We start from the raw sequence: 25,550 nt of genomic DNA, 5'->3' as shown, positions 1-25,550 counted from the left end.
CCTAGCTCTACTCTCTGCCACGCCGTCGGCCTTACACCTGACATCAGGTAACCTGGGCAGGTAACCTGGCCCTGGCTAAGGACGCCCTCTTGGCCTACTCAGTCAAGAAGCATACAATCTCGGATAGAAGAACTCTTGTTAGCTACGGGCCCCGAGCCCCAGCTTAAAAACACCACTGCCACAGCAACTTGATCTGTCTGCTGGCTCCTCAGCCCCTCCTCGCGGTTAGCCAGACCCACACACTCCCCAGTTACGCAGAATGGAAACTATTCTGCTGGGGGCCGCTGGCTTTTCCAAAGCCAAGGCATCTTGGGGCAGACTCACATTGTCCGTGTAGCCAACCAAGGTTGACCCTTCTCTTCACCATATTCTGCCTTCCCGCAGGGGGAGCCCTTAGGCAGCGCTACCTCAGAGAGGACACAACATTTCTGGGGTTACACCCCACAAAAGACATTTTCCTCTCTCTCCTCGGACCACAGGCCATTACTCACTAGGACCCAAGTGTGCCCCTCCCAGGGTCTCTCATCCATACCTTTTCTCCCCCTCCCATGGCCACCATCAGACAGGCCCTAGTACACGCCTGACCTTCTGGGATAAACTTCTAGCTGGCATCCCTGCTTCCAGCCTGCATGTGGATGGAATTTCCAAACTTCCTAGCACGTAAGATAAATTATGCTTCTTTTCAGTTCAGAAATCTCTGACTCCTTACCATTTACACAAAAAAGCCTAAACTCCTTGGCTGACTGTTCTCAGCATCTTAGATAAGAGCGAGCTTCAGAGCTAAGACTTTTTCCAGGTTGGCCGCAGCATCTCTAACCAGCTCATTGTCTCCTGGGTTCTCTAGGAGCAGCTACTCTAGTCATAGGATTCACTTGTAACTTACGTTTCCGCAGTCTTCTGAATCCCTGCCTATTACCACTGGACTCGAAATCCAACTCTGTGACTACCCGACATAGCTCAGTCCCTCTTCTGAGCTCCAAAGCATAATTATATGTGAAGAATGATAAGGCGGAGACCTGCTTGTTATCCCCAGCCTCTTCTCACCTTCCTTATTAATGAACCTCCAATGCTTAGCTGAGCACTTAGCAAACCAGAGTTAATACATTTCTATAAACAACAAGGTCCTACTGAATAGCACAGGGAACTAAATTCAATAAAGAATATAAAAAGAACGTATATATGTGTATAACTGAGTCACTCTGCTGTACAGCAGAGATTAACACATTGTAAATCAACTTCAGAAAAAAAAATTTTTTTGTAATACAAAGAATTAATATATTTCTCATCTTTCCTAGCATTCAGATGTGGCTATGTGACCATGTGGTTTGTGAACAGAAGTAGTGAGTATAACTTCTGAGCAGTATCATTAAAGGGAGAGAGTATACCTTTTTTTCTCCTTTCTGCTTCCAGCTGCCTGGAATGCAGAGACAATAACTGGAACTTCAGCAGCTATTCTGGAAAATGAGGTGACCTTAGAAATGAAATCCAGATGAGTGAAGCAAAGAGAAAGAAAATACCTGGTCACTGATACTGTGGATCTCAACACAAATTGAATGAGGTCATACAGTGCATTTTCATGTGTGTGTTTCCTTTATTTCAACTAGAATACAGCTACTGGAGGGGAGGGGTCATGCCTTATCCTTCTCTGAATCATGCGCAGGTGCTTAATAAATAACTGATTGATCCTGCTACTACCGCATCCATCACCAAGTCCTTTGTTCAGTCCCTGGTTATTTTTGGAGGGGATTATCCAACTTCTCACAATTGTCCTTGCTATTTCTGGTCTTATAATCTGCATTATGAGCTACAGCCCAAATCACTTTCCTTATATGTTGCTTCTCCCGCAGCAAATTCCCACTTCTCATTGGGTTTCAACTCTGTCTTTCAGTTCATGTTATAAGTCTAAGACAGTCCCCTGACTGACTGTCTAACCAGACGCATCTTAAAGTCTGCTAGACCACAAGCTCCTGAGCACAGGCCATCATCATCACCAGCTTGTTGATCACTGCAGTAGGTGCTCAATAAAGATTGAGCAAATTGAATTTCCCCAGACATATACTCTTTATTCATTCCCTAAGATTTCTCCTCCATCATCCTCAGAGATCATCTCCTTCCCAGCTGCCAGCCATGCCCCTCATCCAGTTCACAACAGGAGAAATTCCACCTTCTCTAGCAAATCTGTCATAAGTAAGAGTGGGAAGGTTTACACTCTCCCCTAAAAGTGTCTCCACACATTCCCTAATGCTTTTAGCATGTGTTCATGGAGTTGTGATGCACAGCTAATGTCTCTTCACTTTTTCTTGGGCGTTCAATAAATATCACAAATCTCAAAGAGTGGCTAAACCACAGAATGAGGAGCTACACTGCCCTAGTATGAATTTTGGTTCCACCACTTACTAGTGTGGCCTTGGAAGAGTTATTTAATTTCTATGAGCCTCAGTTTCCTCATCTGTAAAATGGAGGTACAAATAGTACCTACTTCTTAAGGTTGGTATGACAATTAAATAAGTTAGTATACATAAAGCATTTAAATCAGAACTAGGTAATAAATGTTACACATAAAGTTAGCTGTGTTCTTCTTGGTTTTTTGTTTGTTTTTGGCTTGGATTTCTTATTCAACAATTAGCAGAAAATAACTATATGCCAGTCACTAAGCTAGGAGCTGGAAATATAAAAATAAATAAGGTAGGATCCCTACATTCAGAAAGTTTATATCCAGAGGGCAAGGTAGATCAGCAAGCCAGGGACGGGTACACACCGTACTGCCGTCAAACAGCAGCATGTGGCACCGTGGGATCCCAGGGAGGCAACGGAACAGAGCAGTCAAGTAAGGCTTCCTGGAAGAAACGCTATAGGATTTACTCTGAAAACATCAAGCAGGAAGAAGTTAGGCAAAAGCAATGAAGCAGGGGAAGATGGTGATATTCTAGGCAAGGACATGGCATTTGCAAGTACACAGAAGTACAAAACACCATAAAAAGTCCAGGAGTCTCCAAGTGATCTGCAATAACGGAACAAAAGCATATTTGAGGAAATTACAGCAGGCAGGGAATGGCCAGATGACACAGGTCCCAGGAACTAAGGTAAATCACTGGGCATGACTAGGATACTAATGACACTACTATTAAAATGAAAAACGGAATAATGACAAAAGCCGAGAACATTTATTGACAAAACTGAAATAAGAACTCTATATAAATTATTTCATTTAATTCTTACAACTAGCCTATGGAGTTAGGACCAAAATCATTCCTATTTTACAAGTGAGGAAAAAAAACCTCGGAAAGGCAGGCCAAGGAACTTTCCCAAGGTCACACAGCTAGTACATGATGGAGTTGGGATTTGAACCCAGGTTTGACCCTGACTTTGTATTCTCACACAATGCCTCCTCTGAGGCAACCAATTGTTTTAGCCTTTCTCTGAACCTTTTCAGATTGTATGCACCCTTCAGGATTAATATGATCAAGGTGCCTCATGAAGCCCCCTTCAAACAACCCAGACCTCTGCACACTCCGTGCCTTGAACTTCTGCAGGGCTACTGCCCTCGCTTCCCATCCACAATTACACTCCATCATCCCTTTAGTGTCTTCGAGGCACCATACACTGTGCCAACTGGAAGTCTTGTTTTGTCTGGCAATAACTCTTATATGTTTACCCAAAAAAGGAAAAAGTATGGCTTATAAATATCTACTTTGGTCTGAGCTCTATGCTAGATCTTTTAATTGTAAGATTTCATGAAAAAAAAAATTTCACTCCCATATTACTACTCATCTTTCACATTCTGTATTATTTCTTGAACTAGACTGTAAGCTTCCTGAGGGCATGGACTTTTCCTTGATCTCACATGTTCCTAGACAATCTGACATACAGAAGAAGCCCAATAGGTGTTGTGAGTTGCCCACGTGGCCGGCTGGGGACAGCACTCCGCCCCACCCAGTACCACTGGGTCTGGATTTCCAGGAGTCTCGTTATAAATCCAGGAGCTTATCATCAAGTCATAAAACCTAATGAATCCCTTCCTACATCCAGACTACACGTGGGAGAGGCATGGCTCCTGCCTTATGGAAGGACAAACTGAGGCCCAGCACCAGTCATATCAGCTGGGGAGAGACACTACGAGTCTTTGATCCCCCCTGGCTTTTTCAGTTGCTCTCAAATGGGGGTCCGTCTCAGTGCCTCGGGACACCTCGCCTCTTTGGGGAGGAAACATAAAGACCCCAGTCTGCTCTTGATCTACAACCCACCTTCCCAACATTGTCCCTCCCTCATACTTGTTAAGGCCAGAGCTTGACACAGGGGTCATGACTGCCCACACCCCCTACCCCATTTTTGAGTGTCCCAGCTTTTTTGTATCTCATTTGATCTTCCAGCCAGAAAAAAAAAAAACACCTGTTTAGAGGCAGCCTCCTAAGAGTTCCCACCCCTTGACCCAGAGAGACTCTGAATCTTGTCTGCTTCTCTCGACGTCTGGCATTCTAGGTGTCATAATCACTCAGGGCCACAGATGGGGAGGAAAACATTACTGAGCGTCTGTTACATGCCAGGCACTTTGTCACTGCTCTCAGTAACCCGTGGAGGTTACGTGGTGTTCTGCCTGTTTAACTGGTGAGAGAATTAAGAATCTGAGACCAACTGCCTTGAAGTCATACTGAATGAGGCAGAACCGAGATTCACACCCAGATATGTGGCCTCCAACAGAACTTTTGACAGGACATGCCTTTTTCTGCCATATCTTGCCATCTCCTTTCAAAGAAATCAAATCTCCATTTCTAACTTGGAAAGGCCCACCTGGATTTGTGTGACTTTGGTTGATCATTAAACAGTGCTTCCCTGTCCAGCAAGACTGGATGAAACTAGCTGAACGAGGTATGTGTGCCGGACACCTGAAGTTCAAGGCTTCTGTCTCACAGGAAGAGGGACACCATGCAGAGCAGAAAGCCATGGGGACTCCCTCTAGGATACCACCAGTGACAATTCCTTCATATCTGAATGGCATTTTAAACATTCAGAGCCATCTATAAATAACGGCATGGGCTTCGGAACAGGGAGAACCTAGATTTGAGTCCTGGTACTTTTCATGAGACAGTGGGAAGGTTACTAGACTTCTCTGAACTTCAGTTTCTTCATCTATAAAATGTGAATCACAATCTCTACCTCCTACAAGAATTCAGTGAAGGGATGAATGAACGGAAAGTATTTTGCATGTGGCCTGGCCCAGGAGAAGGGCTCTATAAATGGTAACTGGGATGAGCAACTCCAGGAGTTGCAGGTGATTCAAAGACAGCTTCTAAGCCCATACATAAAACATAATTTCACAGTACTTTAAAATACACAAAAGACAGAGTCTATACATGCAGCTGAACAATACAGGTTAAATATATTTACTTACATGTTTACTGATTTTCTAGGTTAGAGCAGGTGCACACGCACCCCTTTGAAAGACTGAAAATACCAATGGCCACCCAGAGGATTCATAGGAAAGCTGGGACCAGAGTTTGGGGAGAAAGAATTGAGTCACTGACTGACTAAGGTGCTCTGCTGAGTGATCTTTTGAATGAGATTTTTCAAAGAAAGTTGTTTTTAGCGTTCCACCTTATCTCAAGTCCCTCACTTCCCCATTGTCTCCTGACTTCCTCAGGTTAAACCTGTGGTCTGCAAAGCTGAGGTTTGATTAACCACAAATCTCTGTTTTCGGTCCCCTCAGCTAACTACTTTTCTCCACAACTTTGTTTCTCCACTTGTGACTTTGCAGAAGTCCCTGGAGTTGTCCCTCCCAGACACACTAAATGGCTGTGCTGTCTATGGGAATATAGAGAGAGGCATGAGAATGTTTAAGCCCCAAATTTTATTTGACCCATAGACACCGTGCACGCTGAGTCGCTTCAGTTGTGTTCGACTCTGTGCACCCGCATGGACTGTAGCCCGCCAGGCTCCTCTGTCCATGGGATTCTCCAGGCAAGAATACTGGAGTGGGTTGCCGTGCCCTCCTCCAGGGGATCTTCCCAACTCAGGAATCAAACCCGCAACCCACATGTCTTATTATGTCTCCTGCATTGGCAGGAGGGTTCTTTACCACTAGTACCACCTGGGAAGACACCAATGACTCTCTCAAATATGCATTTCTATCTCAAGCTAGAAATCTGAGTGCCATCCGGAATTCCTCCTTTCCTGCTTATCTCCACCTTTCCAATATCAAATTTGATCCATCGAGCTCCCTAAATTTAACCTTTTAAACTATTTGCTGAGTCTCTACCACGCAAACCAGCCCTAGTTCGGGCTGCCACCAGCATCACCACACTGTCAGGCATCCACTTGGCTGTTGACCTCCAACTGATTCCCCTCCCATGGCTGCCACACTGACACCTCAAAACCTGACCGTGCCACCCTCCTACCAAAAGCACGACATGCGGTTCATCCGCTGTGCTGTGCTTAGTTGCTCAGTTGTGACCGACTCTTTGCAACCCCATGGACTGTAGCCTGCCAGGCTCCTCTGTCCATGAGATTCTCCCATCAAGAGTACCAGAGTGGGTTGCCATGTCCTCCTCCAGAGGATCTTCCCAACCCAGGGATTGAACCCAAGTCTCCTGCATTGCAGGCAAATCCTTTATTGTCTGAGACACCAGGGAAGCCCATCCACAGAACAGTCAAAGTCCTTTCACCACTGTCTGCCTTACACACCTTTTTCTCCAAAAGCCCCAAGCAGCTCCAGAAGGATTCTCTGAGCACATTACGCTCTGTCTCGCCTGGACGCTGCCCCTCTACCCGGAATGCTTTCTCCTCCACACTTCTCTCCAGCTCCTAATTATCCTTTTAGCCAGCAGAGATTTCCTCCTATAGGCAGCATTCCCCAAGCCCTGTTCTGCGCTGCCCAGCTGCTCCTGCCTTTCTACACAGTCGCATTTCCCAAGCTGAAGTCTGCAATTAGATGTTAATGTGTTTGTCTTCCCCTTCAGACTGAACTCCTGGGGGCAGACACTGGCTCGGTCATCTTTATTTCTCTGGCACTTAACACAATCCTAAGTGCTTAGTAAATGCTTGCTGAGTGAATGAACACCACACTGCACTCAGGAGGCTCTGAGCACTGGTATAGCATTCCTCTCCCTTCTTCGTCTCCACGCAAGGAAGATGACACCTTCAAAGCCTCAGAAGCCCTCCAGAGTACTGAGTGACTCTTTACCTAGCCGTGGCGGGATAAGGCCGGAGTAGCCTGTCTGCCCTCTTGCCTCTGAGACAATCAGAAGCAGCCAGCAGTGTTTTATAACACTGTGACACCACCTGACATTTCCCTACAGTCATCCATAGGCAACAAATACTAGATGGTTTCTTTACAATTCCTGGAGGGAATCAACCGAGAAGCCTAATGCCACCAGACACTGTCTAGCCGTCGACCCTTCAACTCCTGACGTTTTGCTCCCAATTTTAACAAGGGTATTCTGGGGAAATGACAGATAAATGCTTTGGGAGCTCACCAGGACCTGCTGCCCCATAAATGCAGAAGAGACTCTTAATCCCTTACTCACCCACGATGCCAGCAGTAATTAGGCAAGCCCAAAGGGAGCGATTTATAGCTGCTACTGGACCATCAATCTGGAACTCATGCCAGATGCATCAGAAAATAATCTGCAAACGTGAGCACTTTACAAGGGATTTACCAAGTGCCCTGACTGCCAAGGGGCTGAGGATAATGAGTGTTTGTGTGATGCTGATTCTGCTGAGCAGCAAGTGAAAACAAAATAACCACAACCATAAACCAGAAATCTGTCCAAAGGGGCCTAAGCATACTCTGGACACAGAAGATTCAAACAAAGATGCTCTTTCCCACTTAGCTATCTCTCATCCATCTGTTCTAGAACATTATCTGGGCATCATTCTGAGGCAGGTTTTGAGAAGAAAGGGAGTCTGTGACCCCTTCAGTCTGCAAATGAGCCACCATCATCCCAGAGTTCAGTACAGTCCCAGGAGCACAGGTCTGGACCTCAGTAGGCCTAGGCTGGTTATTCTAGCCTTGGTAAATGCCTTCAAGCCTCTTCAAGTTCCTTCCATGGCTACACTAGAGATGAAAGGTGCTAAAGGACAGGCCAAGGGCTACATTGGTTCCTAGAGGTCCTAAGGCCTGTGGAGAGGTCAACAACATCAAGAAGGAAAGCAACATCAAGAAGGAAAGCAACAACATCAAGAAGGAAAGCAAGGTGATTAATGCGTGGTATGCAATTCAGTGATTTTACAACTTTGAGGCACATAGAACCAGCCTCTTAACCATCAACAACAATCCGTATTTCTCAATAAATACCAGATCCCTGACTTGAGGGCTTCCCAGGTGTTGCTAGTGGTAAAGAACCCACTTGCCAAACCAGGAGACATAAAAGACACTGGTTTGACCCCTGGGTCGGGATGATCCCTGGAGAAGGGCGACAACAACCCATTCTAGTATTCTTGCCTGGAGAAGCCCATGGAGGAGCCTGGTGGGCTACAGTCCATGGGGTTGCGAAGAGTCGGACACAACTGAAGCGATTTAGCAGCCCTGACTTGAAGAGGTTGGTGGACTGAGAATAATATTTCTACTTAAAATGTACTGAGCACCCACCACGCCAGACACTGCCCTGGACCCTTAAATGTTATTTAAGTCTCCTAAAATCCCTAGAAGCCAAGTACTCTTATCCTGATTAGACAAACACAGAAACTGAGGCTCAAGGAAGTTACAGCACTGGCCCAAGGTCATGGAGCTAATAAATGGCAGAGCTGGGATTCAATTCCAAATCCGTGGAGCCCCAGGGTCCTGAAAAAAGGCCTGGCTGGGCAGCATTCCCAGGCTGAAGGAACCCCAACACCGCTTATAGCTTTCCAGGCCAGACTCCTTAGCCCTCCTCTAGCCAAGAACACACAATGACTTCAGGAAATCTTAAGAGAATCAGGCTTGAGGAGCCCTGAAAAGACAAGTATCTATTTACGGTTAATCAGCACCCTGCCCGGCCCTGCAGACAGTTCTGACAAGTGGAGCCAGGAAGAGGCAACCACAGGCTCTGACTGGGCCCACCTGGGGCTAGGAACCAGCCAAGCCCCTGGATGGGCAGCGTGGACTGGACCCTGCCCAGACGGGCTGTGCTGCCCAGGGACCCCCCTGCCCTGGGGGCCTCGCAGGAGCTGGGATCCAGAGTCCACAGAGAGTTGTCTTCACTATTTCACTTTTCTCTTGTACTTCAACTCCCCAAACTGCCACTTTGCTAAAATATTGCTGCTCTTCCTCTCTACCCCTTTAGCTTCTTTTTCTTCATGGCACTTGTGCCTACTCAGCATTCCATACAGACCTGTGTATGTGTTGATCACTGCCCCCACCAACAATATGACATCCATGGGCCAAGTCCCTCTGTCTCTTCTTCACTGTGGGACCCCTAATGTCTAAAATGCTAACACTCAATACATTTGTGTTGAGTGAATAAATGAATGGTCACACAATCAGACATTTAAAAATTCTACTTTTGGAACTTCCATAGTAGTCCAGTGGCTAAGAATCTGCCTTCCAATGCAGGGACACGGGTTTGATCCCTGGTTGGAGAACTAAGACCCCACATGCCACAGGGAAACAAAGCCACAAGAGTCCATGTGCCTCTCACATGTCACAACTAAGGCCAGGTGCAGCTAAATAAATTTTTTTTTAAATGTATCACTTATTAAAATGAAAAAATACGTGCCTCCCACTGGATTATTTGAGAGGCAACTGAATAATGCCAGCCTCCCAGGAAGCCCCATCAAGCCTGTTGTTGGACCCTAACATCCCTTGCAAATATCTCCCTAAACCTCACCCCACCAGGCCCACAAACCCTAACTCACCCAGAGCAGGTACTCCAGGGAGAAAATGGAGCAGTGCCTAGGGAGGAGACACATTTCTCTTCCAGTTAAACACAGCCCAGGAGCTCTGCAAATTAAAAGCTCCCTCTTTACTGAATCCACTCAGCTTTAGTTATAGGTCGCACTTTTTATTTTTGTAACCAGCCAACCCACCAAATTATAGGCTCAGGCCATGGGCAGGCACGCCAAACACTGGGGCCAGCCTAGCAGAGGCACTGCCCTTTCTGGCCTGAGGTGGATATAGGAAAGAGGGCTGGACACCAGTCAAACCTGACAGAGCAGAGGGCTCGATCACCCTGCTGGGCAGAGCTGACTGAGGAGCCTGGTCTCACTCAGGCCAACAGGCTGCCCGGAGGAAAGCCAGATTCCGGGACTCTCCACACAGCAGCGACAGTGAACTCTTCACACTATACAACACATCGGGTCACTCCCCAAACTCCTTATCAAGGCTGATAAGTTTCCATGACCTGAGCCCTGGTCACCTTTCTTCTACAATCCCTGACGTCTCTTTAGCATCCTTGTTGACCAATCTGGCATTCCTTCAGTTCCTCGGATGTGCAAAGTTCTTTCCCATCCCAAGGTTTACTCTCTTTTCTTAGAAAACCTACCACTCAGATCTTTATATATGGCTGTGAAGATGAATGGGGGCGGGAGTAGTAGGCAGGTGGGGCTGGGTCTGCAAGACTGGAGTAGAGAGACCCCTAAGGAGTCTACTACAGCAGACCAGGCAAGAGATGAGGACCAGCTACGGCGGTGGTGGTACACAGAGAGAAGGCAAGAAGAGCAGCAGCCAAGAGTGAGCCCCAGGTGTCCAGCCTGGGTGACTAGCTGGGAGAGGGTGCCATCCCACTGCCCCCCACCCTAATACAGTGTACAAGAAAACGCTAGCAAGCAGAAAGGAGAACACATGCACTGGACACTATGTAATGAGTAGTATGAAATGAACACCTAACATAACAAGGTATTGTTAATTATATAAATTATTTAGTACACGACCACATTCCACTTTAAAGGAAGGCAAGATAAGTTTGGCAAACGCCAAGAATTACCCCTAAACTTGGTGACTAGAAATAGAATCATCTATATTTTTTGAAAGTGAAAGTGTTCATTGTTCAGCTGTGTCCGATTCTTTGTGACCCCACAGGCTGTATGTAGCCCGCCAGGCTCCTCTGTCCAAGGAATTCTCCACTGGAGTGGGTTGTCATTTCCTCCTCCAGGGGATCTTCCTGACCCAGGGATTGAACCTGGGTAACTTGCATTGCAGGCAGATTCTTTACCATCTAAGCCATCAGGGAAGCCCTTCAATTCAGTTCAGTTCAGTTGCTCAGTCGTATCCGACTCTTTGTGACCCCATGAATCGCAGCACGCCAGGCCTCCCTGTCCATCACTAACTCCCAGAGTTCACTCAAACTCACGACCATCACATCCATGGCATCAAGTGATGCCATCCAGCCATCTCATCTTCTGTCATCCCCTTTTCCTCCTGCCCTCAATCCCTCCCAGCATCAGAGTCTTTTCCAATGAGTCAACTCTTCTCATGAGGTGGCCAAAGTACTGGAGTTTCAGCTTTAGCATCAGTCCTTCCAAAGAACACCCAGGACTGATCTCCTTTAGAATGGACTGGCTGGATCTCCCTGCAGTCCAAGGGCCTCTCAAGAGTCTTCTCCAAAACCACAGTTCAAAAGCATGAATTTTTCGGCGCTCAGCTTTCTTGACAGTCTAACTCTCACAGCCCTTAGACTTCTGCAATTCAGGGGTGACATTTGGGATCATTTTCCATCCAGTTTTACTTAAATCAAATTATTAGAATTCTCTAACCTGTAAGGACTGAGCGGGTTTTTTTGTTTTCTTGTATATTTCAATCATTCATTGTTACAAGCAAGACCATGAATGGCCAGGAACCACTTATCAACGAATCTCTATTCCCCTCTGAAACTCTGGGCAGGAAGGCCCCCAGAGCCTTTTCTAACAATCAGGCGCTCTTCAGACCAAACTCTCTGTGAACTGGCCAACTGTTCTGATCCAAGCTCATGTCTGTGTCTAGAACTAGGATCTTCTACCCTGACAGGTGGGTCTCCTGGCTGCCCTTCATAGATCTGGCTCATTCCTCCTCTTTATTCCCCTCCCATTCTGCTCTAGCCTTCCGCTTCCTCTCTCCTAATCCACACCTGTCCCCTTTAAGACCTGACTTCAAGTCCACATCCTTCTGAGAGCACTGCCTGATTAGCAATCCTAGGCCATGCTAATCCTTCCCTAACCCTCTAGTCCTTCTGTGCTTGGAGCTATGTGGCCCCTCATCACCTCATGATCTCATTTGGTCTTCTCAAAACACATGTGACTAAGCAAGACAAATAGTCACCCCACGTTGTGGATAAAATAACTGAGGCATACAGAGAACCTCACAGATAACCTGAGGACATGCACTTGTTTTAATTCTCTAGTCATTCAAAGTACAGTTCTAAATGCATATTTTGTCTTTCTATTTTTTGTCTTCTATTTTTTGGTATTCTCCAAAGCACTCAAGAAAGTGTTATACAGCAGACACCTAAGACCTATTTTCTTAGTAAAGCAAGAAAGGAAGGAAAATTAGATGAACGTAGAAAGTCTCTCATAGATTCCAAGGCTGCCTCTGGCCTTCATTTAGAGGAGCGTGTTGGTTACATTCTCTACAAACAACCTGTTCTTTGCCTTCCAAGGACACATGATTTGTAATTAAGTACTTATTCATTTAATATCTGCATTCCCATAAACTCCATGAAGGCAGAGGCGATATTTGTTTTTCACCACTGTATACCCAGTGGTATCACTGGCACAGAGTAAATGAAGAAGGAAACATTTGTTGGACAGTGAATGTCCTATGGGATAGCTGGGATTCAAACCCAAGCATGGCTGGGATTCTGAAGCACAGACCTTCCCACCACACCTCTCAGCAAAAGATGACTTGTCCTACTTCCCCTGATTTCTGCCGTAATGTACACAATCCCCACCAAAACAATATTGAAGGTGAGGGAGGTGCTGACCCCAGAAAGAGAAGGAGATTGTGGTTAAGGATGTGGGTTTTGGAGTCAAACTGCTTGGATTCAAATTCTGACTTCACCACCTACCAGCTGTGTGAACCTAGGTGAGATATTTAGCCTTCTTGGATCTCCATTTCCTCATCTATAAAATGGAGATAATAACTACTTCATAAAGTTGTGGAGATTAAGTGAGATAATGTGTATAAAGTGTCTGCCAGGTGACCAGCCTACCATTAGCACACAACAAACATTAGCTGTGAAAATGATGAGCTATTCGTGTTTCTGGGAGACTAGAATCTAGAGAACATAGTTTCCTAAGTCAGTTCCCAGCTGTTGAACTGACTTAACTTTGAGAAGCTTAGCTGCAGTGAAGCCCAGAGCTCATGTTTATTCTCTTTGCTAACTTCATCTGCTAAAGCTCTGCTGAGGCTGGAGGTACAGCTTTCAATAGCCTAGAAATGAAAGAGGCTAAAAATACACAACCTGCCGGTGTCTGGCGGACTGAGATTGTGCCTAGATTTATGAATTTAAAATATAGCCTCAGGGCATAAGGGCATCTCTTAGGATTCTTCCTACTATGAAAACTAGTGTCAAGCTCAGTACAGAGCAGGGAATGACCCCAGTGGTGTCCTTTCTCCCTCCTGCTCTCTTCTTTTGGATCAGTGCAGAGTGAGAGATAGGAGCTTTCTTTTTTGCAGCAAAAGTTGAATCTTCCTCCCCTATTTTTATTCCTCTTTCTCCCTTAAAGGAGGAACAAATATGTGGATATGTGTAGCTTAAAAAATTAATCAACTCAAAAGCTTATAGAATAAAAAAGGAATCACTGTTTGGTCCCCAACTCTATCCATCCCCCTCCACAGGTAACCACAGGAACCCACAGCTTGGTACTGATTGTTCCAGGCCTTTTTTTCTATATATTTACATACACACATGTTGCTTTATAAAGCATTATATATAGTCTTCTTTTAATTCCCCTTTTAGACTATTGTATTTACACACACACAAATATCTTGGAGATTCCCATCAGCCACAACCATTTATTGAGGGCCTACCCAGTCCCAGGTATTGGGGTGGACAGTGATAAGCATACAGAAAGTCTCTACCCTCATGGAATCAACAGTCTGGGGAGACAGATAATAAACAATTAAACAAAGAATTTTAAAATAGAAAATGATACAAAAGAAGTTAATAGGATGCTAAGATAGAGAATAATAAGGAAGAGAGGCCTCTCTGAGAGGTGATATTATAAAAACTGAGCCCTGAAGCGTAAACTAGATTGAACCATCTGAAAATCCAAGGACAAGACATTCCTGGAGAGGAAACAGCTTGTGCAAAGGCCCTGAGACAAGGAAGGAACTTGTCCTAACTCAAGGAAGGCTAATGTGGAGGCTAGCAATCGGGAAGGCGAGTAAGGTTAAGGAACTCAGCAGGAGCCAAAATAATGCACTCTTAAGGGCCAAAGCCAGGAGTCTGCTGTTTTTTCCTTCAAGAAGGAAACCATTAAAAAAGATTTCTAGGCAGGAAATGATGCTATTTGACTTACAGTTCAAATTTGGCTGCTTTGTGGAAAATGGATGTGAGGATGGAGAAAGGGACAGTGGAAGAAATCAGGAGGCCAATTTGTTGGATGTAATACAAGTCAGAGTTGATACTGGCTTGGACTGAGGCAGTAGAGATAGAATGGTAGATCTGAGACATATTTTCGGAGATGGAACTGGCAGGGTAATAGACGGTATGGAGAAAGCAGAAGGAAAAACGAAGGATAACTCCCAGTATTTGCCTGAAGCAACCAGATGAACGGTAAAGGAATAGATATGGACAGGAAATGGACAATCAGGTTTCTCCCAGATGTTTACTGTAAACAATGCTGTCCTGAGGATCTTTTCCGTGCACCTTCATGCACATGCATAAACAATTCTGTAAGACAGCTTCCTAGATATGAGATGACCAAGTTAAAGGGCATGCACATATGAAACCAGCAGACCCTACAAAATATCTTCTAAAATGTCTGTACCAAATTACACTACCCCTAACGGTGCATTAATGTACTATTAGTGACAATCATGTCGTTGTGTTAGTCACTCAGTTGTGTCTGACTCTTTGCGACCCCATGAACTGTAGCCCGCCAGGCTCCTCTGTCCATGGAATTCTCCAGGCAAGAATATGGAAGTGGGCAGCCGTTCCTTTTTCTAGGGGATCTTCCCGACCCAGGGATCAAACCTGGGTCTCCTGTGTTGCAGGCAGATTCTTTACCATTTGAACCATCAGGGGAGCCCAATGACAACCACAGATGCTGTCAGTCTTTAAAATTTTGCCCTGATGATTAGTATACCAGTGTATCATTGACATGTTCATTTCTTTGATTTCTAATGAGATTAATTTTTTTAACTTTTAATTGTATAACTAACACATAAATACATTCTCCTTGTAAGAAGTGAAGTGAAGTCGCTCAGTCGTGTCCGACTCTTTGCGACCCCGTGGACTGTAGCCTACCAGGCTCCTCTGTCCATGGGATTTTCCAGGCAATAGTCCTGGAGTGGATTGCCATTTCCTTCTCCAGGGGATTTTCCCAACCCAGGGATCGAACCCGGGTCTCCCGCATTGTAGACAGACGCTTTACCGTCTGAGTGTAAGAAATGTCAACATAATATATAAACCTAAATTCCCTTTGACTTTCCTGTTCTTACTATTATGATTCCTTCCCTGCATTTCACAGGTATTCATTATTTGTATTCTTCCAGAAAAATTTTCTCTGTTCTTTAAAATCTGTATGAGCATCTTTTAGAAGCTGTATTTCTATCAAATCCTTTTAGCATGAACAAAAATATCTAAACAAAAATTTTTACTTAAGCCTTCTCTAAGTGACATTTAAGCTGAGACCTTCTCCAGGTCAGTTAACTCCTCTGAGTCCTGGTTTCATCACCTCTACAACAGACATAAAATAACTGCCACATCTAATGAGATAATTCGTGTAAAAGTATGTGGCATATACCCAACAAATGTTGAATTATTTCCTTAAGCAATACGAGTTAAGTCTAGGCATTTGGTGGAGCAGAAACCGAGCCACTCCTATAAGGATGAAATGGGAGACTCCACCCAGAAAAGTCATTCTTAACGCTGTCCTGAAAAAAAAATTTTTTTTTTTCATAATAAATAAAGCCCTCCAAAGATCTGAATTTTTCTTCACAAAATTTTGGTATGAAATATTCTGAGTAGTCAATAAAAGCAAAGGTCTTTTTTGTTTTTCTTGGTAAGGTAGAAAGCAAAAGGAAGTAAATGCTAGAAACTGTATGTCAAAAATCCCCTTTAAGGCATGCCCAGGGAAGCCACAACCGCCTGGATTTCCCCAGAGACCTTAGGCCTGTGGGAGAGAGCTGCAGTTTGGGCAGGTAATACCTCCAAACATAGGGAGATGACCTAACCTTAGGGCCTCACTGCAAGGATGCCCCTGGTTCCCCTGGCTTGTCAAAGTACATCCTGCCATCCCTACCTGGATGTTCCTGGAGGTTGAAGGTCTGGCTCAAAGGGGCAGACCTCACCACAGAGTATCCCTAGTCAAAGTTAAGATCTCCAGGGACCAGAATATCTCCCTCTGAATGGCAGTCAACCACGTTTCAACACGCTCTCTTTTTGGATCTACTAACACAGGCATCCTTTTATCTGAACTGATAAATGACTCCCTTCCTCTTATAAAAATACTGAGTACTGTCTGTATGAAGGAGCTCCTACAGTGGCTTCTCCTCGTCTCCCTTCCTATTCCTCTAGGCTCAAAGCCAGGGGTTCCCTAGCAGACCCAAGAATGGGTTTAAAACCCTAAAGGGCTGTGTGCATGACTAGAATCAGGAGTCACAAATTTAAGCGGATTTTCAAAAGGGTCCTTTACTCAAAAGATCCAGAAACACGGTTTAAAGAGCTCTTAAACATATTCCCAACCTAAAAGAATACGTCCCCTGGCTTGAGGAGCTAACGGGGTTAGTAAAGGTCAACAGTGAAATGTGTACCCCAAATTGCTCCTTGACAAGTTGTACGACAGAACTCACAGTACAGAAGGAACCAGGGAACCCGCCCCTAAACCTATGGACAGAGGTAATAAAAAGATGGAGGTCCAGCTCTTCCCTGAAGGTGTACCAGGAAATGGGAAAACCATGAGAAAAACCAAACACTGTTGCTCTGCCTTGACTTTTACCGCCCTTAAAGCTTCATCCCCAACTGGATCACAAAACAGCGAGGTACAGATCAACAGAAGGTAATTCTCAGCAGAAGTGCTATTAGCATTTTGGGTAGGATCATTCTTTATTGTGTGGGACTGACCCAAACACTGTGGGATGTTTAATATTCCTAGTCGGGCACTTAGTTGGGCACTTAGGCATTTAGTTGGGCACTAAATGTCAAAAGCCACCCCACCTCTCCTAGTCAGTGTGATACCAAAATATCCTCACTTACCAAAAACTCCCCCTGGGACAATACCTCCCCCATCTGAAAACCACATTAAGAGGTGGTATACAGCGGGTAATGTATATGCCACAAACAGTAAACTGTAGAACCTTTACAGATTATACAGTATTTTCACTATGTTGTCCTTTTTAAACATCTTCAAAACCTCGTAAAGTAGGTATAATCATTTCATAAAGATGAGACTGAATCAGAAAAGTTATAGACTTTGCCAATGGTCATCAGTTGGGGGGAGAAAAAAGGCTATCAAGCTGATTCCAAAACTGGTGCTTTCTCTTTCAAAATATCCATGTTTTTTAAGGCTTCATGGGAAATACTGGGAGGATCTAGGGGCTGGCTTCCCAGCTCCTTGCAAGGAAGCTGGCAAAAACTGACAGGAACCTAACTCTGCTCTAAACTGTAGATAGTTCGTAAAACTAGATAACCATCTCTGAAAGTACCCAAACACCAGGCTCAGGCCGTGCTCTTCCTTAGAGAGGGGCTGAGAACAGGAGCAGGGCTATGACACTCTCTGGTCTAGATCTGAGTGGAAATGAGCGAGCAGGGGAGGAGGAAAGTGCATCACCTCCTCCTTCGTGTTTTCAGGGACCCAGAGGCAGGACTATCAGCCCAGCCAGCCCTGGGAATAACCGGGGAGAAGGGGAGAAGGTGGTATAAGCAGGGAACAAGGAAAGAGATGAGGACAAGAACTGAACCTTCATGGGTATTCAACAGCCTAAATCCTTCCTCTACCTGCAAAAGTAGTCAAATAATTCTGCTCTCCTCTTGTGGTTCTGAATATTACTTAGAACACCCTTCAAGTACCTCAAAGTACTTCATAAACTGAGAAGAATATGCATATTAGTGAAGGGAGTGGGGAAAACTGTTCGCCCAAAACCTATCCAGGTCCTCCTCTACCCAACACACAAACTCCCAACCCACAATTTTGTTGTGAAATGATGGGAGACAGAAAGCATGAGAGACTCTGGGAAGAGGATTCAGAAAGATGAAAACAGAAGTATAGAGGAGGGTGGGAGGCGAAGACAACCAGAGTTATCTCAAGGACAAGAGGCAGCCTGATACCTTTACATCTTTCCTGGGGGATTCATCCTCCCATGCAAGGAAAACAAGATATAAAAATGTGGCTCTGCCGAGGGAGGCAAAGAGAGACTGGAGATGGGAACTCGGGAATTCTAGCTGCCTAGTTCATCTCTATTCCGGAACCTTCTTCTTCGTGGATGACAGCCTTAATACCCTACGTTTCCATACGGTGCTATCCAGAGAGGGGACTCTCAAGTACGCGGCAAGAAGCGGGGAGTGGGGGCTGTGTGGAGACAGCACCCTCTCTTATCTTCAAAGAAAAAGGTCCTTCCTCTTCTCTGAAGAGCATTTCCGAACTGGAATGAACCCCCGGCCTTTCCCTGGCACTGCTTCAACTCAGCTCCGACTTGGGAGAAACATTTCCCCGGAATGGAGGGGAGCAGCCCGGCTGACCAGATCACACGCTGGCTTCAGGCGGCCAGCGCCGCTGTCCCTGAGCCGACTGCACTCAGCTCGGGGCAGATTCTTCCGCTTCGGCCACAGAGCGGGGGCCCTGGCTCCGACCAGCCTTCCCAGGCAACCCCAGGGGCAGGGGAGGATCTGTGGTCTCATTTCCTCTCCACCTTGGCTGCTTTTTTCACTTCACTGAAGATTAGCTATTTCCACCACAGCCAGTTCCTGCTCTCACCAGCTGCAGCGGTTGTTTCCCCACAGACACAGCCATGAAGCACTGGTGCGGCTGCCACCTGGACCGCCCCAGCTGCAGCCACAGATCCCGCAGGTCCTGAGCTAAAGGGCTTTCTCACCCCAGATAAAAAAGCAGAATAGAAGAAATTAAGGGGCAAGAAGCAATTCTAAGAACTCCCCCAGCGGATATACTAGTACCCATTTTATCGTTATTTTAATCTTACATTATAGTTATATATGCTCTTTCATACATGCAAAATATTTTATAATGAAAAAGTGTGGAAAGTGTATACATCTTTTTACACAGAAATATGTATACATAATAAAATCCCCAACAGAGAACTAAGAACACATATAAAAGATGGCCAAAACATTTATGGGGAAATGTTCAAAGAAATGCAAATTTGAACAAGCTACTACTAACACTACAAGATACTACAAGATATTGGCTAATTAAATTGGCAAAAGTACTTAAAGCTAAACCATTCAGTAATGATTAGCTTATCGAGAAAGGAGACACATTGTCAGTGGAAAAGCCAACTGGTACAACCTTTTCAGAAGGCATATTTCTCAAAGGCCTTTGATCCAGTAACTTCTCTTCCAGCAATTTATCCCAAGGAAATAGAGATGCACACAAATATTTATGCACAGAAAATTCATCACAGTGTTAATTATAGTAACAAAAAGGAACGACAGAAGAAATATAAGGCATTAATAAAATACTATATTATGGAATACTCTGCGGATATGAAATCACGATACTGAAGATAAACAAATGAAAAAATGATTAAAATAGTCAAATTAAAAATCAACTTACAAAACAACATGCACAGTATGACTAATTGTTAAAATATAAGTACATCAAAATGTTAAAAGTAAATGGAGAGATTATAGGTGATTTTAATTCTCTTCTTTATATTTTTTAATGTATTTTATACTTTGCAAACTTTTTATTTCTAAATTTGCTTAAAAAGTGTTTTATTTTCATAATCTGGAGAAAAGAAGCTATTCTCAACCCTCCTCCCTCCCTTTAAAGACACATACATGCATTAATCTCTGTTTTTAAAAAAATCATTTGGAAATACATATTTAGGACCTGAAAAACATTATATCCTACAATCTGGCAAGTTCAATTTTGGGTTTCTATCCCAAGGAAAACTCTAACTGTTAAAAGTGTACACCAAGATATTCATCACAACACTGTTTATGCCGGCAAACAGAAGCAAACAACTAAATGTCCAACAATAGGAGCAGAGTTAACAATAGTACATTCACTTGATGGACCATTGTGCAAGCATTTAAAAATGTTTACAGTGACTAGCCTGGGAAAACTACTGAAATAACAAAAGCAAATTAAAAAAAAGCCATTGGATAAATATGTGTATGTATACACACACACTCCTATCACAACACTGTATTGATATAAAACTCTAAACAGAGAAACAAATATGAAGAGTTTTAGAACACATGTCTCCATTTGCTAAAGGAATGGAGAAAATATGGACTTTTTCCTTGAATCTAAATTATAAATTGCCCAAACTTTTTTTTTTAGAGAATGAGTATTATTTTAAGAGAAAAGAGAAAAAAAAGGTTGAATCTCCCTACGAGCAATGAAAACATCCTCAAATCACAAGGAGTCCACTGCATCAGTTCCATCCCTCTCCCACCCAGCCCTACACCTCCCCAATCTAACGCAGGGTCATATGGAAAAGTCTAGGAATTAGGCTCCTCTCTGTGGCCTAGGGTCTTCTCAGTGGGGTCTCTTAACAAGGGGGTTCCTCTGGCCAGAGCTGCTGTCAAGAGCCTTTTCCCTCCCCCATGTCCTATCCCAGCCTGAACTAATTCACCACAATCCCCAAGGCTGGGAAAAACATTTCCACCATGGCGATTTGGAACTTGATATTTAGTCTAAGTTTTTCCCAGCCCCTTTCTATGTCAAAGGAGGCCTCTCAAAGTCTCTTGACAACTAGCACCCAGGCCAGTTTAGCTCCCACATCAATGCTACACTTATAGCAAAACCCCAAGTCATCAGTCATCACCAGGGAACTGTGAAAGAAGGCCATGGCAGGGACAGGCTGTCACACAGCCCCACCCTCATGCCCTGAGAGCCTCTTCTTGTGGGATATCCAGGGCTTTTTCTGGCATCAGAACCTTTAGACTTCATCTCAAATCTGTAATAAGCCAGCAAATAGAAAAATCAGGGTGCAAACAAGAAAAGCTATCCTTTTAAGACCATTAAAGCTCGCTGTCTCCCCTCTCTACGCCAGCACTGGCCAGCATATTAGCTTCTGAGCAACTAAGATTGGGTAGTAATCCAGCCAGGATCAAAACACAGAAGGGGGCTTTACCAGACCAGAGATCGGCTCTCATCCTGATGTTAATAAAGAGGAGCTCCAATAACTGCCCATCCTTAACTCTCAGTCCTCAACAGAATAGGGGCTGCTGTCAAGACATGGGGTAAGGAAGAATCCCAAGAAAACAGTGTAACATAGCAGCTTCACAGCCTTTTTAATATGAAGGCACATCTAGAAAATAATACTGTTTGTACTGTACACAGAATAAACGGTGGAAGCTGATCCAGCCAGAGGGGATCCATCTGGGATGTCAGCTGCCTCCAGAGAGGAGAAGGGCAGCATCTCAGCACACCAGGAGGAAAGCCCCAGGTGAGGGCACCAGACTGGGGCAGCACTCTTGGGAACAATTCCTGCACAAATCACCTCACGGCCTCAGACCTCAGTTCTCCAACCTCAGCTGAGAGACTGTGGGTCAGATCATGTGTCTGTACCAAAAAGCGGGGAGCCTGTGGTCTTGACTCAGCAGTGATACAACTTCCCCAGCCAGGGTGTTTTTCGGGGGGGGAGTTTCCATAGATATACTGGGACTGGGGAAGCCCTCCGTGTGACAGCAGCAGCATATCCTGGGACTGGCTACACATAAAGGGGTAACTGGTTTCATCAGATTTCTGAACTGAAAATACTTTTCTGGGAATACAAGTGCTCTCAGATCTGAGTCATAGCTGAGAGTTACACATTTAAAAACTACTATTTACTGAGCATAGAGTAGATGCCAGACTATGCTAACTAAGGACTTAACTTCTAGTTTTGTTAAATTTACACAATAACCTCATGTGGGAAATACTATTACTATCTTCATTTATAAGAGGAACCTGGGACTTACAGAGATTAAGTAACCTGCTGGAGATCAAATACTTTTCTAACTGGAGATTGTGAGGAGCCATATATGAGCCCATTTTGACTTGAAAATGCATATGATTACCCAGGACACCAGCGCATCACCTCAGCAAAACCAACAAATAACTTTTTCATAAACCACGTCAATCACAGTGAGGCTGACAATCTGGGAAAGAAAATGGTGAAAAAGGAGCAACCTGTCACACAACCAAAAAAAGAAACAAATCTATATTGAGTACCTGGTGCTAAGCACTTTATATACATACCTCACTTAATTCTCAAAATCCCACCAGGATGGGAATCATTTCCCCCATTGTACAGATGAAAAAAATCTAGGCTCAGAGAGGTTAAGACAATTGCTAAATCAGAGCCCCTGCCTTTTCTACTCTAAGCTTATCCTCACTGTTAGGAAATACACCTGAGCCTGTTCCAGAGTCAAACAGCCAATGGAGTTCCCAAAGGATGGCATATTTTAGGAACAGAGGAAAGAGGGATCTTTAAGAGCCTCCAAGAAGAACTGAAATCTCCAAGAAAGCATGAAAAATGGAAAAATGAGGTAAAATTCAACTAGCCCCGGGCCTGCCCTGTCTCAACTCCCCATCAGCAGCAGAAAGATCAAAACAAAAGCAACAAGGAAACAAATCAAAACTTTATACAGAAAGGAAGGCTTGCAAGTGGGTGGTCAGGTCTCTGGCTTGACCTGAGCTTGCTGGCTAGTAATCAGGATACCTTGTACATTTTGTGAATATTAAGCCATTAACCTGCCAACTAAACAAATGTGTCAACCAAACTCCAAAGAGGACATGACCAACTCTGGTTTTGCGCTCTCACAACAACCAGCCTGGTAGCCCCTACCTAAGGCAGTCCCGCATCAGTCCACCTTTCAACAGCCCTTTCTCTCCAGTTCTGTAGCTACCTCATGCCACTCGATGGGGGTTTTCACACCCTTACTGGAGTGCAGATTCCCTCCTACTCTTTTCCCCAACAGTTGAGTTCTTGTTCTCAAGGGCACCAAGTCCCAGGCTCTCCTCCTCAGCCTCTGAGATGGCCACAGCACATTAGTAATCACTGACTCACCCCATCCTCCTGAGGAGGCTAGGGGAAATGCAGAGGGTCACAGGATGTGTGGCTCAGATCCCCCAGGCCCTTCACAGAGCTGATGGGCAAGAGAGGTGCCAGCTTCCCTTTGGAACCCTGAGGACCCTCTCTGATCCCGCTACGGTGCCAATGGGCTGATGTCAGGCTCTCCACCATTAGAGAGGCCAGGATCTCTAGACAGCTTCACTGACGCCAACAGATCTAATCTGCCTATTCTAAAGCAGATGAAATCCAATAAGGCTGCTAAGTCCACAACTTATCCCTCCTCACAGGCAAAGGCAAAGTCAGCCTTTCTGGCCATAGTAACAATAAAGGCAACATTGGCACTGCCTCTAAGAGAGTTCTTGGAACAACTGAGAACTATTTCCCCAAGTTTCTCTAAGATTTACCTCTGTTAGCAAATGTTCCATCACCTAGTTCACTTTCTCCAAAATTTCATTTTTAGCTCCAACATATTCTCTGTCTCCATCTCAGTGATATCGATCAGATCTTCTGGTTCCAGACAGCCATTAACATCAATGTCCAATCCCCACATCAAAGGAGGGTCCCAAAGTCAGCCCTAAAACCTCACTTATACAGATCACTTAGGAACCTACAGAAAGACTAAAAAGAAGCACAGGCACAAAACAAAAACCAACCACCAGGGCTTAACATAAAAAGGGGGGGGGGGTTGTGGGGGAGGCAGGATGGTTCGTGTATTGTTTCAATTGGAAAAATACACTAATGAAATGGTTTATCCACATGTTCAGTCCTTTTAGGCAAACCCACTTTAACTTTGCAGGATGCCTGCAGGCCGTTCTGAAAATAAGTAGAATGGCATCACTCTTTATTCCACCCCCTTCACGAGCTGCCAGCCCCTCTCCGTTCCCCCTCCTCTCCCCTAAACATCTGGTCTGGGCTGGGAGTAGGACCCACTCCCTGGAAAGCCTCCATGTTAACAAGAGAGGCGGTCTCCCCAGTCAGAGAACCCGGACTGAGGATGAGGAATGGGCCGGCCCGGAGCTTCCGAATTCCCCCTCTCCCGCCAAAGTTTTAGAAATGAGAATCCCAGGGATCTGGGGAGACTGTCAAGGAAGTGGGGAGAAGTGCGAAGGGCGGCAGAAGAGGGAGGGAAGAGGAAGAACTCTGGATACTGGGGCGGTCCCGGGTTAGGGACCCCTCCTCCTAAGTGTCCAGAGGTAGAGGGTTCGCTCGGGAGGTCCCAGACGGGGCTGCTCAGCGCCTGAGAAGGCGCTGGTAGTCGAGGGCCATCGGGGGCCCTTACTGAAGGGGTGGGCCGGACCGAGGAATCCGGGCAAAGTCCCACCCGGGGCGCTGAGATCGGGGCGTGGGGGTTGGGGGGAGCGGTAGGAGGGGGAAGGGACAGGATCGGCTCTCACCAGCACCAAGGCGAACCTCTCTTCCAGCTCACAGGGCTCCGGCATCGGCATCTTGCCAGGCGGCGGCAGGAGCGAGACAGAGGGGGGCTCGCCCGGGCCCCCCTCGGCGCTCTCCAGGTTGCCCATCGCGGCGGGGCCCCCTCGGGGGCCTCAGCCCCCCCACCTCCACGCCCGGGGGTCCTGGGCTCGGCCGCTCGGACCCAGCTCTTCCCTCAGTGCCAGCTACCCCAGTCCCTACTCCTCCGCCGGGTCGGGGGCTCCTCGGGGTCCGACAGGAGGCGGTGCAGCGGACAGCGGCACCGCAGCGACAAGCACCGCGGCCACGGCTCTCACTCACACCCGCCGCCTCGCCGCTCTCAGCGCGCCGCCCCGGCGCTGCCCCTCCCCGCCCCCCGCGCTCTTTCCCTCCCCCCAACACTTCGCTTCCTCCCACCCACTCCGGGCCGGGACTCTTGCTTCCCCCCCGAGCTCCGACTGCAGCCGCGCGCCGCGCGCCCCATTCATGCAGACCCCGCCTCTCGCCCACGGGCCTCCCTGGCGCCCCGCCCCGCCCCGCCCCCGCCTGCGCCCGATTGACTGCAGCAACTGCCAATCACAGCGCCTCCTGGCCCCCGCTTCCCCTGCCTCGGTCCCGGAGGCCTCGCGCCTGGCACTTGGCGCGCCCTGGCGGCACTGGTGCGTATCTAATCACCGCAGTTGCTGAGGGCGTGAGGTGTGTCGGCTTGGGCGCGCGAAGCGGCCCTTTTCCACAACAGCTCATAACGTACACAAATAAGTAAGATATAGGGCACAGTGTGAAAAAATAACTACAAGAGAAGTAGAAACAAGTAGGATGCTCAGAAGTGGGAGAGAGACCACAT

General features: G+C 45.9%; 1 protein-coding gene across 1 annotated transcript in view; it reads right to left on the bottom strand.

Moving 5' to 3' along the window:
- Nucleotides 1-24,943, bottom strand: part of FMNL3 (formin like 3) — a 52,350-nt gene extending 27,407 nt beyond the window's left edge. Inside the window, exon 1 of the mRNA XM_052639416.1 lies at nt 24,691-24,943. Within this exon, the coding sequence (XP_052495376.1) occupies nt 24,691-24,816 (126 nt within the window). The 5' untranslated portion in view covers nt 24,817-24,943. The remainder of the gene's footprint in view (nt 1-24,690) is intronic.
- Nucleotides 24,944-25,550: the final 607 nt, after the last annotated feature.

The sequence above is a fragment of the Budorcas taxicolor genome, chromosome 5 (assembly GCF_023091745.1).
Source record: "Budorcas taxicolor isolate Tak-1 chromosome 5, Takin1.1, whole genome shotgun sequence".
Taxonomy (NCBI): Eukaryota; Metazoa; Chordata; class Mammalia; order Artiodactyla; family Bovidae; genus Budorcas; species Budorcas taxicolor.
Note: the sequence above shows the minus strand (reverse complement) of the source record. Positions and strands in the feature narration are given on the sequence as shown.